Source organism: Rattus norvegicus, chromosome 4 (genome assembly GCF_021556685.1).
Source record: "Rattus norvegicus strain SHRSP/BbbUtx chromosome 4, alternate assembly SHRSP_T2T, whole genome shotgun sequence".
NCBI lineage: Eukaryota > Metazoa > Chordata > Mammalia > Rodentia > Muridae > Rattus > Rattus norvegicus.
Genome location: NC_141537.1, coordinates 16,232,270 through 16,252,482, shown reverse-complemented (window position 1 = coordinate 16,252,482; position 20,213 = coordinate 16,232,270). Strand labels below are relative to the sequence as shown.

The following is a 20,213-nucleotide window of genomic DNA, read 5'->3' as shown; positions in this document are numbered from 1 at the left end:
GACATCTGGGTTGTTTCCAACTTTTGGCTATCACAGGTAAGGTCACTATGAACATAGTAGAGCATTGCTCCTGTGCTATGGTGGGGGATCTTTTGGGTATATGCCCAAGAGTGGTAATGCTGGGTCCTCAGGTAGATCTGTTTCCAGTTTACTAAGGAACCTCCAGATTGATTTCCAGAGTGGTCATACCAGTTGCCAATCTCATCAGAAATGGAGGAGTGTTCCTCTTTCTCCCCAGCATCTGTTGCTACCTCAGTTTTTTATCTTAGCCATCCTTATTGGTATAAGGTGGAATCTCAGGGTCATTTTGACTTGCATTTCACTGATCATTAAGGACTTTGAATATTTCTTTAAGTGCTTCCTTGCCATTCGAGATACCTTTGTTGTGAATTCTCCATCTAGCTCAATATGCCATCTTTGATAGAATTGTTTGTCTTTGTGGAGGTTAGCTTCTTGGATTCTTTATATATTTTAGATATTAGCCCGCTTTCAGATGTGGAATTATTGAAGTTATTTTTTCCCAATCTGTAGGTTGATGATTTGTCCTATTGACTATGTTTTTTTTTTTTTTTTGCCTTACAGAAGCTTTTCAGTTTTGTGAGTTCCCATTTATCAATTCTTGATCTTAGAGCCTGAGCCATTGGAGTTCTGTTTAGGGAATCCCCCCCACAGTCCTCACATCCTGACCCTGGAGCCAATGAATTCGAGACTCTTCTCCACTTTCTCTTCTATTAGATTCACTGTATCCAGTTATATGTTGAGGATCTTGATTCACTGGGACTTGAGCTTTGTGCAAGGTGACAAATATGAATCTATTTTCATTTTTTCTACATGCTGACTGCCAATTAGACCAATCCATTTGTTGAAGATGCTTTCTTTTTTCCATTATATAGTTTTGGATTCCTTGTCAAAAATCAAGTGTCCAAAGCTGTGTGGTTTGTTTCTGGGTCTTCAATTCTATTCTCTTGATTAACCTGTCTGTCTTTGTGCCAATACCATGTAGTTTTTTAATTAAAATATAAACAAACTTAGTTGCCTGTTTCAGCATCCTATAGGATTGAAAAAAATAAAAATAAAACTGGGGCAAAGTGTAACATAGTCACTTATCCTGAAGCAAGTAATGAATAGAAACAGAATAAGTCACACTGTGGTTCTCACTGTCTACCCCCGCATCCCATGTCCACCACTACCATTCTGATGAATGAACTGGTCTCAAATTATGTTATAGTTATTCATAAGGCATGTGTCCTTCTAGAATTAGCTTTCTCTGAGAAGAGATAAAAATGAGTCAATAGTCATGTCATAAATAAAGGACTCTGGCACCCAGTACCTTATACAAAACACTACATGTGCATTTCTATCTCAAATTTGAGAAGAGTGTCTGGGTTCAATCATAGAAGTGGGTGTGACACGTGTCCTTTAGGACTGTGTCAAGTGTCCAACCATCACATCCAAGCAGCATCTTGCTTTCCTTCTTAATCTGGTTGTTCAAATATTCAAAAGGACAAAGCACTCTCCTGAGAAACACAAAACGCTTTACTCTTAGGCGCGAAGTTTCAGTGACTAGCATTTTGAGTTTTATCCGTAGATAGCCCTTGTGTTTCACCTTCTTACGGTTCATTCATTTTCGACCACATCTTTGACCTAAAACTACTAACACTCAGGGACAGCATCACTTTCGTCATTTGCAGTAGAAAGACTTTCATTCATTCTTTCCTTGGCATTCTTAAGTTACACTTTGATGTTAAATCCAAAGCTTCCTTAGGGTTCTGTTGAGAATGGACTCTACTGCTTTAGAATACAAAAATGGGTCTTTACAGAGTTTGAAAGAGGGGCTTACACTCTCCATGTGCCTTAGACACAGCCCTGCCTTTGTACTCACTAAAAGTAGGAATCTTGTTGATATTTAAATGTTTAACATTTTATGTTGAGAAAACAAGTGTTCCTGTATAATATTCATGTTTTTTACAAAACATATTAAGAACTAGTGAATGCTAAACCATGCAAAAAGGCAGTGAACTTCACAGTGCTCTGCTTGGCATGCGTCTTGCTCCTAAAGGCTAGGTATCACCAGCAAGTGATAGAACACAGGTTCTACAAACACTAACAAGGAATCCCAAAATGATCGTGGTGGCAAGTAAGATGGGTAATTTGCTTATTTGATAAAAGTCACTATCACATTAGCGTTGTAGAGTGTTGAGTGTTAGCTTGCTTTAAATTACTAATTTTTAAGGACTGATGGGTGTTTGACTCACAGTGCTGCAAAAGATAAATTGAATACTTAAAAAAAAACTGGAAGAAGGTCACCTTGAGGCTTAGGCTTTGCTTTTCAGATCAGGTGTTATTCTGATTTTAACTCTCATTTGAAATTTCAAATCAATGAAAGTTACTACATAAGTGTATATGTTCTACATACACAGACCACTTGTAAATGTACTTACCAAGTGAGATTATATATTATATACCTATATAATTATATAATGTATCTATATAATATATATGCATGTAAATACTCTCAAGCATGTCAGTCATAAAAGAGTTTACATGTCATTACTTCTAAAATGCTTACCTTTTTCATATAACCAGGAATCTTATTTTATGTAGTCAATCATAATACTTTCAGCTGTTTAATAAAGGCATCAAACATCCAGCTGTTTCAAACTTCTACCCTAGACTTTAGCATGCGGGCTTCTTGCTTGTGTTTGGTCAGGACACAGGTAGTGTCTCGGATGTCATGTCAAGTACATGGGATAGAAAACGTCCTCATTTCACGTGATTTCATTGGCCAGAATGAGGGCAGCTAGAAAGGTGATGCTCTGGACTGAGGAACTGTTTTAGATCTGGCATGCACATCCTGTGACTGAGCATGTTTAGATCCAAAACTAAATACAAATTATTCTGATGATAATTAATAGGAGAAAGGAAATTGAGAGGCTAAACTGTCTTAGCTTGCCACAGTACAAACACTGAAAAGGTAAAATGTCTGTAGCTAAAAGATGCTCTGGTAAATTGTAAAGGAAAATAAAGGATAAAGAAAGCATGGAACAAAATAAAATACGCCCAAATAAATAAGATCATTTATAGTTCCGTAATTCATAGCAAGTCATTTAATTTGTGAAGGAAATTTCACACTTATTCTTAAAAGCTTCTTCAAGTTCTTCTGTGGACTAAAAACACAACTAGTCACTAAAACGAGTTGCTAAACATTTGGTAATTATTTTCTAAGGGGTATTAATTTCCAAAATGGTAAATGGTACTCTATATTTGCAGTAGAAGAAATGGCATAAACTAGTAATATATTTTTCAGGGGCAAAATGATTCTAGACAACAAAATGTGAGTTTCATATTATATTAAGGGAATGACTCTGGCTTATGTTTATGAGAAGACTAGAGTTGGTGTTATATAGCTGGCATTTTCTTGGGCTGCCAGAAAGCATTTTATCACTTGTCATGTCCCACATATGAAGCAGAAAGACGGAGAGAGAGAAGAGAGGGTTCAGTTAAGGAAAGACCTATAGACTGAGAATTAGGCAGAAACAACAGCCAAGAACAGCGACAGACACAATGCTTGCTCAGTAGCTGTGATGAGTTATCAGAGGCGAACCATGAAGATTAAACATCTGCCGATGGGAGGATGACAGGTACAAGGCAGGAAAGGAGCATCTCACAATTCCTAAATAACCACTTCATGACTGACAGTGAGTTTAAGACGATGGACACAGCATATTTGATAATCATGATGGTTAGCGTGGGTCAACCTGAAACAAACCAGGCACTTTGGAAAAGGGAACCTCAACTGAAGAAACTCCTTTATGCGAGCGTCTGTGTGTGAGCATGTAGGACAGTTGCTATATTATTAACTGATGCTGAGGGCCAACCTAATGTGAGCATTACCAGCCCTAGCTCGATAGTCATGGGCTGTATGAGAAAAGCTGCTAAGCAAGCCAGAGAAGAACTCCAGGACTTGCTATTGTCCCTTGGTCTTTGTTTCTGTCCCCACTCTCATATTCTTACCTTGGCTTCCCTGAGACAGGAGCATGGGAGCTGAAAGTGCAAGTGTCACCTTTCTTCCCCAAGTTGTTTTGGTCATAATGTTTATCTCAGAACAGAAAACTAACCAGGATAAAAATGTCAATAGCAGGTCTTTGTTGGCTTTGACATTTGTTCAACATTGGCTGAAAGAACGGTTTTGAATTTAGAAAATTATATGGATATTGACTCTGAATGAAATGTTTGTGTGCACCCAACAAGTAAGGTCTCCTTTATTTTCCATTATTGCATTGACTTGCCTAGATCAATAGATTAAGAGGCCGCATCCTCAAATATAAAAGAAATCTTATTTGGGAATATGAATTTTGATTATTGAATCAGTTAAAATGCTTTTCTGTGGAATGTTACTTTGAGTAGACCCACAGACAGGAAGCAACTAAAGTGACACATTTTGAAATCTTCAGAGATTTTACAATGAATGTAAACAAACACTCTAAAAAGTTTTGTGAGGAAAATGTCTGGGTTACATAACTGGACCCCTACATCATGCTATTTCATGTGACAAAACTGGTACACATATTTGTGAAATCTAAGGCACTAAAGGATTGGTAGAAAAAATGTTTGGAGTCTACTGTAGTTTCCCATTACCTTTAACTGTAATTTTCTGCATCATATAATATCCAGGGCTCTTTAAAGAACAAAACTAATAGAGTGAATATATATCACTTTATATATAATATACATTATTTATTTATACACACACACACACATATATACATAATATATATAGCCTTGATTAGGGTTTCTATTGCTGCAACAAAACACCATACCAAAAAGCAAGTTGAGGAAGAATGGGTTTATACAGCTTACATTTCCACATTGCTGTTCATCACCAAAGGAAGTCAGGACAGAAACTCAAGCAAGGCAGACACTTGGAGGCAGAAACTGATGCAGAGGCCATGGAGGGGTGCTGTCTACTGCCTTGCTCCCTATGGTTTTCTCAGCCTGCTTTCTTATAGAACCCAAACCTATCAGCTCAAGGATGCCACCACCCACCATGAGCTGGGTCCTGTCCCACTGATCACTAATGATAAAATACCTTGCAGCCTGATCTCATTTCTTCAACTGAGGCTCTGCCAAGTTGACAGGACTATCGTGAAACTAGTAAAATGATGGCTGTCTCCCAACAGGAAATTTTAAAAGCCTGTATTTACTCAGTCCAGAAGACTGGATTTGTCATCTGGTTTTTAGTATATCTCTGAATCCCAAGAAGAAGCCTTTAATATCAGTGAAGCAAGTCAATAGTTTCTGCCTTCCATGTCCTTTTTATATGTTGCTATCAGAAGGTGCATCCTGTTGAGGGCTGGTCTTCCTCTCATCCTCAATGGTGTGCCCCAGCCACTGGTGTTTTACCTAATTATGGGTATAGTCAAGTTGACAACTGAGAACAGCCATCACACTTCCCTTGCCTTAGTGTTATCACTTGAACAGAAGAATGTGGTATTCTTGTGTACATCCTGTAGGCATTTTGTTCTTTAAAAACCCCTTTATTTAATATTTGTACAGATGTGTTTGTGTGCCTGCATGAATTCATGTGAACCACATGTGTGATGGGACATGTGAAGGTAGTTGTAGGCTGCCATGTTGGCGCTAAGGACCAAACCTGGGTCCTTTATGAGAGCAGTGCCCTCCTCAGCTGACTCCAGAGCTCCCAGTATTTTGCTTTTGAATTTTCCCCTTTCAATTCAAAACTAGAAAGCATCTTAAGATAAATATTCATAATTTAATAAAGTCATCATTAACTTAAACTCAATATTCAATAGATCTGCATCATTGGTTTTTTAAAGCCATAGCCCCTTTTTTCATTAAACTAAAATAACAAACATATTTAAATTATTTGTTGGCAAAAGAAGAAAAGTGGTTCAAACTTTACTAGTACCACTGCCCATATGTTACATAACAGAGAAATCACTTTGATTTATTTCATGGAGGGAAGAAAATCATCAATATTTATGCACTCATTTTTCTTGTAACTTTTTATCTCACTTTATTTCCATAGTAACCTTAAATAACCTAAAAATTTCAAGCTCAGGCGATTTTATGCTGAGTAAAATAAGAGTGCAACAAAAAGTAAATATTATATCATCCCCTTTACACGTGATTTCTGGAGCAATCAGATTTACTGAAGCAGAATGAGAATGGTGATTACCAGGGTTTGAGGAAAAAAGCAATGGAAATGAAGAAATAAATAGCCTTTTAGGTCAGAATGAGATACATTTTAGATAATTCAGTGCTAGTTCAGTAGTGACCAATATCCTACCATAATAAAAACTACAATCAAAATGAAAAATAAAGATACATACAAATTACAAATTACTAGTTATATACCTAGAAGACATATTTACTTGTTATCATAGTAATAAATGCTTTAGGCATCAAAGTAGTGGTTTGAAATTATTTATCTTTTCTATAATTCATTAATGTATTAAAAACAAATCAAGTTGTATCCTTATTATATTTTCCAAATATTTCATGAAGAAACTTTATTATTTTAGGAGGAATTGTTGATAAGGATCTTCGTCACTACCTCAACTTAAGATTTCAGAAGGGTTCTGTTGACCACGAACTACAGCAAATCATCCGTGACAACCTCTACCTCCGCACAGTGCCATGTAAGTACCATAGCAATGCTCTTTCCTTTCTATATAAGCAGATACATGTTCAGCTATATACTTACTATTCAACTGAAAAATTCTGTCAGATAGATGATGTATGGATAATTGGAGTTGGACTCAGATTTGAAATATGAACTACAAAAGCAAATGCTTATAGATATAGTTTTTTTGTGTATGATAGGATCATCAGAAATTTATTATTTTAAGCTATAAGTATATCTTGGTTACACTATTCACATTAATATTGATAATATTGATTCTAGGCCAGACTTTCATTAATCCTTAAATTGTGACTGAGGTAAAACTCCACACCAGGAGGCAAGAGACTACAAATTCCTTGATTAAAACCATTATGAATGGAATCTATGGTAGACTTTGCAACAAGAAGTCCCCAAGCTTAAAAAAAAAGGAAGGTAGAGAGAGAGAGAGAGAGTAATTATACTATGAAACACAAATGTAACATATTCTATTACTCTCTCCAGAGTGATGGTGATATATACTGGATTACACCTTTATGTGCAACCTCTAGAAATTCCTTTAAAAAAGAAGAGTGGGTAAACTGAAATAATTTACAAAACAACTTCTGAGTTCCTCTTCCTGTTTTTTGATTAGGACAAATGAATTCTGACTCAAATCCTAGACACTCTATGTACATCAAAATCTTTCTTCAAAAGAGATGTTTTGACAGCTAAAAGCTATCTATGTTGTCAAGAAATTCTGATCTGTTGGTGTTGTGGGTTTTGATTTTTGCTTAGTTATGTCCTAAAGATGGATAAACTCAAAACTGAGCTTTGAAGCCCTTAAAATTTGAAAAAACCTTGATTAGAAAAAATTAAACAAATAAGACAAAATGATTCCATCTGGTTGAATCACCAGCACTTTTGAGAGTGATATAAATGAAAGCTTATATTAAAACGCACAACGATGTGAAGGTAGACCAGAAACCCCTGAGTTTTTAATCAGCATATACTTGGCGATGGGTGGGGTCTTGTCATTGTCAGTCAGATTTGAATAATCATCAAAATAATGTCATAATATATTTATCATCCAATACTAAGTAAAAACACTTGCTAATTGACACATGTTGGTCAAAGTGATTCCTATTCTGTGTGTGTTTATAAGTGAGTAGACTCTGCACTCTTGCTTTGAAACTTCACGCTGAGAAAAGTCCACTTCTAAACTTGAGTTTGACATTCGAGTGATGGGCAGAAGATGGATTAAAGTGACTGGACTGCTTATAAGGTAACGGGTGGACGCACTCTCAAGGCCTTGATGCTGTCAGTGCATCGAAGTGAATTTATCTTTTGTGACAAGAAAGAAGGAAGACCTGAAATACTAAAGAAAGAGGACAGGCGCTTTGTTGTGTTAAATGTGAAGGAAATAAATAAGACGCTGACCTCAGGAATACATGTAGTCCTTGCTAAGACAGTGGCATAAATAAGAAACTGCCAATTAAATATGATGATAATGGGAGGAATTTTGCATTAGCTAATTAACTTTTTACAGCATCTTTCTTTAGAGTACTAAGGAGAAACTAGGAAGGAGAAATAAATATAAGGGTAAAATAGCAGGATTTATGAGTAAAGCTAAAGAACTTCAAGATGTGATTCTAGTTCAAGGTCATGAATTCAATTAGAGAAGCTTGAGTAATATCTGTAAGGAGATAATTAGAAACTCAAGAGAGCTCTATATTATCAGGAAACAATCACTCTTTGATTTTGCAGCCACCACTCCTAATAGCCAGTTCAAATAATACCATGTGTTAACAGTGCTTTTAATTTGGCATAATAGTGAAAAAGCATCTGATATGAAGATGATTCTGGTTTGTACTATTAAAAATGGCTTTCACACTGAGGATCAAGCCCTGGACAGTCTGTCTCCTTCACTCATTAAGTCTTTTAATGAAGTACTCAGATGTTTTCAAAAAGTATGCCATAAAATGGATCAGTAGTGTGGAAAATCCTTCCATTGCTTAGAAACGTGCAAGTGTATATACGTTGACATCCGTTGGCATTCATTATTGAATCTCATTTTGTATACATTCTCCTGGATCAATGTAGTCTCATTATTTCAATGAACCTACTACAGTAAAAGGAAAACATACTGCTAAGAAGCATATCATTGCTCCTATACATACATACATACATACATACATACATATATACATACATACATACATACATACATACATACATACATACATTAAATGTGAATATTGGCACCTCTTGTTTAACAAAGCAGTGGCACTAGAAATTGATTGTTAATAAGTACACAGATGCAAGAGCATTATCAGTTTGATCATGTAACATAAGTTAGTATTTTTTCTTGACAAAAATAATTACAGTAACTTTGCTTACTCAATGGATTGCCCCAACAACTACAACTAGAAGAAAAAGGAGAGTCAAATCCTAAAGCTAACCTTAGTGCTCAGTATGTGTGTAAGAGCCCTCGTGCTATGTGTCCACACAACCCCATCTCACTCAGGCACACACTTTTCCTCAAATCCAGTTGTAAACACCTGAGCTCTCTATATCCATCTTAAGTAAGTCTGTCTCAGGATATGGCCACGTTCTGAGCTAATGAAGGGAAGAAGGGGGATAAATCTAAGTCTCTACTGGGTTTTACCTATAAATAATATAACCCCCCCCCTTAGTTTGTTTGCAAAATCAAGGGTTGCTTGTATTTAGTCTTTTGATTTAGTTTTTCCAGGCATGATTGTTTTCATATAGTCTGTGGGGCACAGACAGCTGTAAGCATCATCTCTGATGCCATCAATTTAGTATTTGTTCAAATCTAGTCACAAAGGAAAGGTCTGCATCAACTGATTCTATATTTCGTGTGGAGCCTAAAACCGTCTCACATTTTTACACGTGAAAGACCTTCTTTAAATGCTCCTTGTTGCTAAGAATACAACTAATAGAGGAAAGTATAAGTGTTTAAGGGACCCTGCGTACTAAAAAGTGAAAGTTTGTTCCTGTTAAATGGAGACTATAATCAAATCTTTCCCATATTAAGATTCTATGTGATTGAACTGAAGTAGAAATGAGTGAATGGTGATGAGATAACTCAGCTGTACCATAGACTATGATAAAAAGTAACCAGGAAAGATGTATGCAGATAAAGGATGTCAGAGTTTAGAAAATCCATTAAATCAAATTCCAATTACCCTGGTGGTGTACAAAATGTGACGTGAGGCAGACTTACTTAAGATGTATGTAGAGAGCTCAGGTGTTTACACCTAGATCTGAGGAAAAGTGTGTGCTTGAGTGAGTCGGGGATGCATGGACACATAACTAAGCTAGCATCATTTGTTTAAAAGGTAGACAGAGTTATTCTATCACAGCGTCTTAAAAGTACAGTTATGACAGTAATTATTATCCCTGAAACAGCATAGATTCAAAAGCATATGTGGAAATTAGTGAACTAAGTACTCAAAATGTTCAATTCATTTCTCGATGTATAGAGAAAATAGAGTTTATTTGGTTTTAATATTCTACTGAGCATAATATTATATATGTTTAATTTTGAGACTAATCAAGCAACTGGTTAATTTCACTGTGCTTCTTAAAGAAGATAAAAACAATCACTCTAATTTATTGATAATGCTCCTGTCCTTCTCCTCTCTGTGTTTATTAAAGACAGATAATGTTTGATAGAAGCACGAGCACAGACATTCCTTAACCTTTTCCCTAACAGACCACATGATGGGGATCATTGTTTCACTGACCAATGTTAAAGCTTCAAAATAAACTGGAAGATATTTGAGGCTATGTCTCTCTCTCCCTTTCTCTCCCTCTCTCTCCCTCTCTCTCCCTCTTTCTCTCCCTCTCAAGATAACAATAATGTTGAGATGGTATTAATGGGAAGTATTCTAAACTTATTTGAAGTGTGAAATATTAATATATACTAAGTAAAAAATGAATAAAGATACAGTAAAAACTATTACATAAAACCAAATATGATTAAATATATAGACCTAAGATATAAAGGAAATAACTTTTGTGGAAGATCTGGCCAAGGCATAAATCACAGTAATGTTTCCACATATTAAGTTTAAGTTTGCAAAGCTAGGCCAAACTAAGAAGAATTGTCAAGGATATAATCGTAAGAGTTTAGTGCACATTTTGATGTTTTGATGCTTATGACAAATTGCCTTCCACAGAGCAAATACCAGCTATATAAAAGTTATGAAAAATGATCTGTTAAGAAAAGTCATCAACACACCAAAATTACAGTTATACAATGAAGCAGCACCGCCTTGGCAGACTGTGAGCTCATATATGATGACAGTGGAAAAGGGCTGTTAGGGTATGACTGGCCAGCCATGAAGCATGGGAGCTGTGAGACAAAATTAGAGATATCTGCTGTACTGAATGAAGCAGAATTTCTTGTAAAACAAGCCATATTTTTTACTTTAATTTCCTTTTTACACTTTTAAACTTTAAATTTGTATAAGTGTCTTCTTCAAACACACCTGGAAAGTATGGTGATTAATAATAATAATAATAATAATAATAATAATAATAATAATAATAAAATGATGGTGATGATGATGATGATGATGATAAGCTACTGGTTATAGTTCCTGCTATTTTACTAACAATTTAAGAGTTATTTGTACATCATAAATTAGCATTGCACAAATATATGTTCCTGACTAAGGTGATACTTTCTGTAAGTTGGAATTTGACATACTTCTAGTCTTCATTGTAAAGATACATTTTTTAATATATAAAGTCAGAGGGAGAGAGAGAGCAACCTAAAAATTAGATTACCAAGCAGACAAGACCACTGCTTCTTAGGGGAAGGAATTCCATTTACTTGAAAATGATCAAGAATAGGACAACAGTGTCAGCATATCTTTCAATAGTTGGGCCTGACCATCATGGTCAGTTGAGCAACTCCTAGACATAAAACCATAGGGGAGGGATCATCCAATTCCATTGAATTTCAATCCACCTGCACTTAACTAATGTTTATTATAAAACTTCTTCAACTTTATTCTTATTTTCTCAAATAAGACTCATACATTTAGAAAATCTGATGTGAAGTTGCTTTTAGGGTGTGAATCATATTCCTTCACGATTATTTCAGATAAACTTGCCAGTTTTGTGTTCTTTGAAAAATAAATTTGATTTTTTAAAAATAAACTAATTATATTTGGCACTAAGTGTTAAAAATTGAACATTATTACTGAATAAATGTGGCTATTAGCATCTGAAGCCAAAGGGAAAGAAATCTAGAAACAAACACAAGTGGATCTCTTGAGAAATTTCTATTTTTGTCTTAGAGGTTTTAGTGATAAAGGCAGATCCAAAGGGTTCTGAGCAGTAGCAAGTGCTGACAAGCATTCATTCATTCTCCTTACTGAGATGGGCACCTGTCTGACGTATTACTTTAAACATATATTATGATTGTACAAAAGATGGATTAGACTGAATCTCTCTTTCTGAGTATATAAAGACTTAGTCAGATACATAAACATACTTGTGTGACACTTCCTGAGGATCTGTGAACAGACATCAAAATATAACAACCTAAATGCATAATTCCATTCAAACCCTTAGTGAACAAATGAGTTTATTGGAGTTACATACAGGATCCCAACTTATTCAAGGACAGCGGTGTCACTGGTGTGGACAATGACTGGCTTACGTTGAAGTTGGATTCCTGCTGCTAGACCAACTAGACCAATGGGATACTCTCTCCTTCCCAGTAATTGTCACTGCTTATATAATATTAGGCAGAGGAGTATAAATCTCATGTACTTCAGTTACTTCCTGAACCTTATAAATTGCACTTAGTTTCTGAATCTAATGAGTCTCTTTTCTGCCACCATAAGAGGATATAACCTTATTAAACAATCCCTTAAATATTTTCTTCTATCCATTGAACAAAACAAATATGTCTTCTTGGTTCAAGTATAATGCATTGGTTTGGTTGGGGGCATATATTCTCTGTGTGAGAAATTAATAATTAAATTAAATCCTTAACTTGATTATTAGGTTCAATTTCTGTCCTGGAATATGAAGCCAAAGAAAATGTATAAGTGATTACATTGACTTATCCACTTAACACCACAAAGCTTCAATGTGAAAATAGAATATCCAGCATAGAAGCAAAACAAAAACACTAAGAGTACAATTTCACTGATGCTTAACATTCCATCTGCCCTGTCTGCGTTCGTTTCTTCTCCCTATCTGTGATGTGACATTTTCGTGTGTTTCCCTTTACATCTTTACTCATTATAAGAGAAAGAGAGACTCCTCCAGAACCTGTAAGACACTGACACAGTTGGTAGGTAGAAATATAACATTGGCCTTCAAATATCCCCAGCCACTGCTCTAAGAATAAGGGGATACGGATGTTCAGTGCAGTTTGTACTCTCCTAGAAAGCCGATCATCGCTTTGAATAAAAGTAGCCTTCCTTCTGAGGAGCCAAGAACATAACCACCTTGAATGTTTCAATCTCGTAACCCCGTGTGCTGGAATGTAAGGTCAACATGTCTCATACTTTTTGTTAAATTAAGACAATATTAAGACAAATCACACTGAACCAGATTTCAGTCTCGTTGAATTGAAACCAAGCTATGGGGTGATTATGTAAGTAGCTGAAAGAAAACAGTAGATGGAGAAGACTTGAAAACTGTGGACTGTAACAGGGCCGTCAGAATCTCCTTCAAACATGCCTGAATAAAATGGTGAATAAGAAAGGGCTACTGGTTACAGGTACTGCTATTCTACTAACAAGTACTGTAGTCAAGAGTTATCAGTACACAGCAAGTTAGCAGGTGGATAGCAAGGAGCAGTAAACCTTTCCTCTACTTATTTCTTATCATGGAACTATGAGTAAACCTCACATCAGAACCAGGGCCATCAACTGTAGAGGTTCTGCTACTTGCTACCCAGAGGACCTTGACAAAGGCCTTTGTGTCTTTGTGCCTGGCAGAAAGGAAGTGATGGACTGAAATGAAATGAAATGTTTCCTCTTGTTCCATCTAAAATTATGTAGCCTTTTGATTCTGCTGGCTTTCTTTATCATTATTCAAATCAGTTTTTCCAATTGACTAAATTATTCTGAGGATGGGATGCCCTTGATATCAAGTAGGTGTAAACAGCTTATGGCAGTTGAAGGTCTATCAAATGCAGCACACACATCACGGAGAAATAAAGAGTAAGGTTTAAATTAAGTGAAATTCCAGATAGAAACCAGCGATGCGTGTACTTTCAAATTTTTCTATGAATGTCAAGTTAAAGATACCATCATAACTCTGATGTTCCTTGAAATTTACCTTCCACTATTCATGAAACTGAAATTTGGGTCAGTCCCAGTAAATGGATAAGAAAATAAACATAATGAGAAATACAAAGGTATTTTAAATTGCTTACCTCTTTTGAATGTGTGATGAACTGAAATGTGACATAAAGATCTCTGAACCATGAGGTATACTGTTATGAAAATGTGATTGCTCTACTTGTGATGTTTAACATGAAATATAATGTCTTCTAATGTTGAACTTTCATAAATGTCACTTATGTGACTGAATGCCTGTGCTTGGAGAGAGCTAATAGGAGACTAAATCAATGCTTACTTAGTGAAGTCAAAACGTTACAGTGCAAATGAAGAATTTAGGAGAGTCTGTAGGTTTTCTCACATGGGATAATTAAAAGTTAAGCCTAAGGTAGGATTGACGATTCAATTAAAAACTTCACAAGAGTCCTAACTTTTTAGGCAAGTCAGAATGGAGAACTGGAGTGCTTCCTGGTTCCAATTCAGGCATAAAATCACCTTCTCAGTTTACCTACGAAAAGATGAGCTTTCAGAGAAGTTGCTCTATATATGAATAAGTCACCGGATATCTGCATGAGTTCCATGGGAGTGGGGGTAGCTATGTGTGCTGCTTCCCACATTAGTGATAACTCTTCCTCTAAAGACAAGACAGAAGAAGAACACAAATAAAATCTGTGTACTCTTGTCTTTTCCCAGTTTTAGGAGAAATACAATTGCTCCCATCTAATTGGCTGACAGTGATGACAAACTATGCATTTAATTAAGGGGCTTGCATAGCTGTGGAAATTGTAGAATTCATGACCTGAATCCAATGCAAATCAGTTTTTTCTATCTTGACACGACCCTAGTAATAGACCATTTACTAAACAAGCTCTAAATTGTTTCCTCTTTGTAATGTTATTGCCAGAAACATTAAAGTATAAGATATTTATAAGGAAAGAAGCATTTCTATTGATATGTGTTACATTTCTATATTGATATAGGAAGGAGTAAACATATAAATGTATATTTATTATCTAAAAGCATTTTTTAATTTTATAAACTTCACTTATAAAAATCTTAGCTTTATTAAAATCTAGTACTTTAAATTCTTGCATAAAATTATAATAATGTAAAACTTTATCAATAGGTATGAAGGTTGCTAGTTAATCACATCAGGATTTCATAAAGTGTGTTTCTTTTGTTGATCATGTTAGGAGTGGTAGAAGATGAAAAGAAGGAAAATAATTAACATAAAAAACATCTGTGTACAAGTATTTTGTGCAGTTTTATTTAGCAAAATCCACTGCCCTTACTTTTCCAACTAGCAAACGTATTCCTGGAGAGCTAATGAACCCTTCTCTAAATCACATAGTCAGTAAGCACATGAGAAGGAACTCAATCTTATATACCAAGTGCCATATATTTGGTGTACCACATTACATCTTCACTCATTATAGACCTGATTTCTCTAATGGTTGAAACAAATTCTGAAAGGCTCTACAACACAAAACACTGATGGGATACCTATCAATACTGATTACTATTTCCATAAAAGCTGTAAATTATAATGTGAACAAGAAGTACACTCTTCAGGAATTACATATTGCACATGTTTCAATGGCTTCTCTTCAGTGACCTTAGCAATATTTTTCATTTTAAGGCTACATCAAGCTGAATAAGTATTTTTCAACAGTGGTATGACTCTTCTCATTCTTGTTTAAAGGACAGTAAAGCAGAAACAACAGGGACATTTCCACAGAGTCCCTGAAATGGCTCTTCTTTGGTAGAAAAGGTTCACTCTGCATGTTAGTGTGGCTGACTTCCTTTGCACAGACTCAGCTGCCCCCTATGACTTAGTATCAGACCTAACTAATCCCCTAGCTCTCTTTGGCCATAGTCCCATAAGAATCAAATTACTCATTCCTTCATTAGAAGCACATATCCCATTAACTCATTTTTCCTCTTTGTTTCTCATTCTGGCTTAAAAGTTTCAGTTTCATGTGCACAATGAAAAATCCAGTGTCCAATAAGCACTGAGAAGTCAGTGAGTCTGGAGGTAAACTTAACCGTTCATTCTTCTTATTATCTCCATTTATTCCATAAGCAAACCAGAATAAATAATGTGTCAAATAGAGCAATTTTAACCCAGCAATATGGCTGCTCTGACAAGGCATCATGTCCAAAGATGTTCTAGGTCTACATGATTTGGCCAGAATTCAGGCATGCTCTGGATTACAGTATGATTTGACTGGAATAGTACATATCTTTAACCCTTGACAATGAAGGTAAGATTAGTTTGTAGAAAGAAGCAGCCATGTTTCAAATTTACATCTAATTGAGAGGGAGACAATGTGATAGATCAGAGAAAGATTTGACAGAATGAGTTGGAGGTGGCATTAGCATATGCTTTCAGGAGGAAAAAGAGGCTACTTAAGAGCAGTGAGAGAGAAAACCGGTGGTGGTGTGGTGTGTATGTGGCAGCTTTTCCAAGACGATGTTACAAAGACTGGTGGCAGAGAAAACAAGCTAGACACAGGTAAAGACAGAATGAATGAGCCGGAGAACGAGAAGGAGCCAGAAGATTAGAGCATAGTCCCAAAGTTAGTGTGAGGCCAAGCAGAGCATTTCAACCAGAAGACAAGAGAAGCCAGATTGAATCAGTTGACTTGAAAAATAGATTTATGGAGATTAGACTCTTCCAGGCTTGGCCTAGAGATAGATAGAACAGGGAAAGAAACACTACGGTCTCAGTTCAAGCCATGTATTGGCACAGCTTGGGTATGGCTTTCATCTCATTCCATCATCTGAGAAAATAGAAGCATCATTTACAGTGTCACACAAGGTAAAGACTAAGAACGAAAACAATGCATGGCATCTTAATGAGGAAGAGTATTAGGGAATTAATTGTTCAGAAAATTACTATACTAACAAGAGAACATGGAGACTAGAGATTATCATTCTTTAAGAGTGCTAACCATAGTACACAGTTGCCAAGAAAGATTAACCTCTACTAACAAAACAATTGCCTCTGAGGCCTGCAGCTAAGGCCCAGAAACCTGAGTTTGAGACTGACATATTACCAGTGTGGCTGCAATTACTTCCAGTGCCTCTTAACTATTAACAACTGGAATAGACTCTTATGTTCCTGGTGAAAATATTACGTATCTGATAGCTTCTGTTCTGAACTAAAATATGAGCTTTAAATGTGTTTCTTCTTAACAGATTCGTAGACATACGGTGACAGTGATGTATCTTAATTTTATTATACCATGGAAGACTAATTTTTACATTCCCTGTTTTAGAACTCTATAGTTAAATTCTTATAGCATGAATAATTGTCAGGCACAGAGTCTTTGTTTAGGGTTTTCAATTTCCTGTCTATGCTGCGCCTCCCGATGATTATATTGTCCTTTCTAGTTATAGGCTTTTGGAGAAATGAATTTGGTCCTTAGAAAGTGAGAATATTTAAGCAGTATCAATGCATTCTGGAATCGTCCTGCTCTACTTATAAAAGGAGACATTTTTAATTTGCGTTGGAGTCTTTGTTCATTTTTATTCACAACTTTATTATTTAAAAATATGAATGTGACACTAACAAAACTTAGTTCATAATTATATTCCTCACATGAGAAATCAATTGACAAAAATGCTTTTGCAACATCATTTAAATCTGGAGCAAGAAAGGGAATCTTAATTAAAGTTGAAGAGTTGAATATATTATTTAAAGTACTACAGAAAATTAATTATGTTTGGAAGGGAATAAGATGCTTTTAGCACTGAGTGGAACAATATCTGTGATGAGAGGCCAATCTTGGGACTTTACTATGTGTCCCAGAATAATTTTTGTGTCTCAAAGTTCATTAGTGAGTTATGCTATATGTCTTTGGGAAGACTTATTTAAAGACAAGTAAAACATGGCTACATACATTTGAAAACCTGTATTTAAGTCAGCACATTGATACAATAGTAATCTAGGGAAAAAACACCTACTAAGACTACTGCCTTAGTAGAAACAAATAAAAAATGCAATTTCCCTTATCTCCCAGGCTTGGTGTTATTCTCTTTATGAATATGGTAATCCTCATAAAAACATATCTTCCAGATTCATCAGTTGTAAAATTGTGGTTGTTATTTTAAATTGTCATTAATGTACTTAATAGCTTGTTAAATTTATAGAGATTAAAGCATATAAACTTTTATATATTATAATTATTTTTATTTAGTTCTGCTAGCACTGAGAGCAACTAAGAGCATGTGACTGTCTGGGTATTGGGGATGTGAATGAAAATCTTACAGTCTCTAGGGTTTATTCAAATCTTGGTAAGCTAGCTTTCGTTATTCTAATTTTAGAGCTGAGCGAATAGAATATTTACAATAAAGGAAGATAAAATATTTAACATCTATCATAGTTGAGGCTGATAACTGCCCTCACAACTTAGGGAATGATTATTAAAACAATCAGAGTTACTTTATGTTTGCTTAACGATAATGACTAGACTGCTATACTTAATTGAGATATAAAGCAATAAAAATGGAGTATGTTGGGTTTAATTGAGCCACAGGAATACCATTTATAAACTTGTGTCAATTCTTCTATAATATATCTGTGCTCAAGACATCTTAAAATTTGCAACCTGAAGATACAGATTTTTAAGTTTACAATAAATCTGAAGCCATCACAATCTCTGAACAAATCGCTCAGACTAGGAAAAGTGTTTCCATGGCTTCCTCAGTGGGAATTTGGTAGAAAATACAACCCAAGGTCATTCTTAATAGATGTGTTTATTGGCTCGTCCCTGCATGTTTCCAAAAAGCCTGAAGCTATATTGAGTTTGCAACTATTTAGCCAAGGAATATTCTTAAAATGAAGAAGGTCAGGTTGTATTTGTGGCCACAGATCATATAACTTAGAGTTGACTTATTCAGAGTTCACACAGTATTACTCTTGTATAACATTTCTAGTCATATCTTTTAATATTTTTCAATAGACCCAACTCTGTGGGCACAGGTACAGATATATGTACATAATTTTCAGTCATTTACAGCATTAACCTATAAGTATAAACAACATATTAATATGTGCATATATGTGGCTGTCTCCATAAAAATATAAGATAATAGGACATTGAACAATTGTGAAAATGGATGATCTATATTCATGTTACAGACTGAAGCTTAAACTCTGCTAAAATCACAGACAGAAGAGAAAAACAGAACAGATATTTTTAAACCCAGAGTGAGTTTTCTAAACATATTCCTTCCCCTATCTGAAGTAATAGGTTTATTTATTTTGTTTTTCACAATTTTATTATCAATTGGAGAGTTTCAAGTTTTATTCAACATTTGATCCTATTCACTCCCCAATTCTTCCCAGATATGCCCCATTCCCTTCTACCCAACTTTTCATCCTATTTTTTAAAACAGTTTAAAACCAATTTGTGTTCCCCAAATATTCTTGGATGTCTGATCTTCCTCTAGATTATAATCCACTCACCAGTAGATCAACTCTTATTAAAGAAAAACAATTCTTTCCTCACCAGCTAACATTTGCCAATAACTCCATACCTAAGGGTGGGATTCCACATTCATCTCCCTTCATGCTGAGATTTAGTCTGACTTGGGCGTGCCTAGATTTCATGTGTGTGGTCATAACGATTGAGAGTTTGTGTCCTGAAGACATTGCTTCCTTGTAGTCATCTGTTGCTCTGGCTCTTATACCCTTTCTGCCCCACCTTTTGCGATGATCCCTGAAGGACTGTGCATGGTACAGTCACTCATTTCCTTCTTGGGCAGTTTTCTTTGTTAATGACCATCTACTGCAATAGAAACTTCTCAGATAAACTGGGATGGATTGATCTATCTGTATGACAAGCATTTAGGAAGTGGATTAACACTATGTTTATGTAGCAGCACAGCAATAATAGGTTCTCCCCTAAGGTCTTTGGCATATTTAGTCACAGGTTCATGGTCTGATAATGGTCCGATATATTAGCTTCATCTTGTGAAACTTAAATCGATCAGAACACAGTTGATTATCACCATGATGTGTGTAGCCCTATTCTACCATTGTGCATGCCTCACCAGGCCAGTCACTGTTGAGGTGTGAAGAAGTCACAACAGGAGTGATGAATGCTCCCCCTCTTGCAGTTTCCATTGTACATTCTAGCATATGGAAGCTAGCGAGCAGGGCTGAAGCTTGCTTTCTTCATGTGACTCAAGCATATCTTCAGCAAACAGGTCTCACTGTCAAGTTCTAGAGAGTGAGTGAAAGCTAT

At 35.6% G+C, this 20,213-nt stretch overlaps 1 protein-coding gene across 11 annotated transcripts in view; it reads left to right on the top strand.

The window, feature by feature from the left end:
• The window catches only part of Magi2 (membrane associated guanylate kinase, WW and PDZ domain containing 2), a 1,487,762-nt gene that overhangs the window by 465,671 nt on the left and 1,001,878 nt on the right, over positions 1-20,213 (top strand). For all 11 annotated transcript variants that reach the window (NM_053621.2, XM_087655501.1, XM_087655502.1 and 8 more), the window contains 1 exon segment: positions 6,546-6,662. In NM_053621.2, the coding sequence (NP_446073.2) occupies positions 6,546-6,662 (117 nt within the window).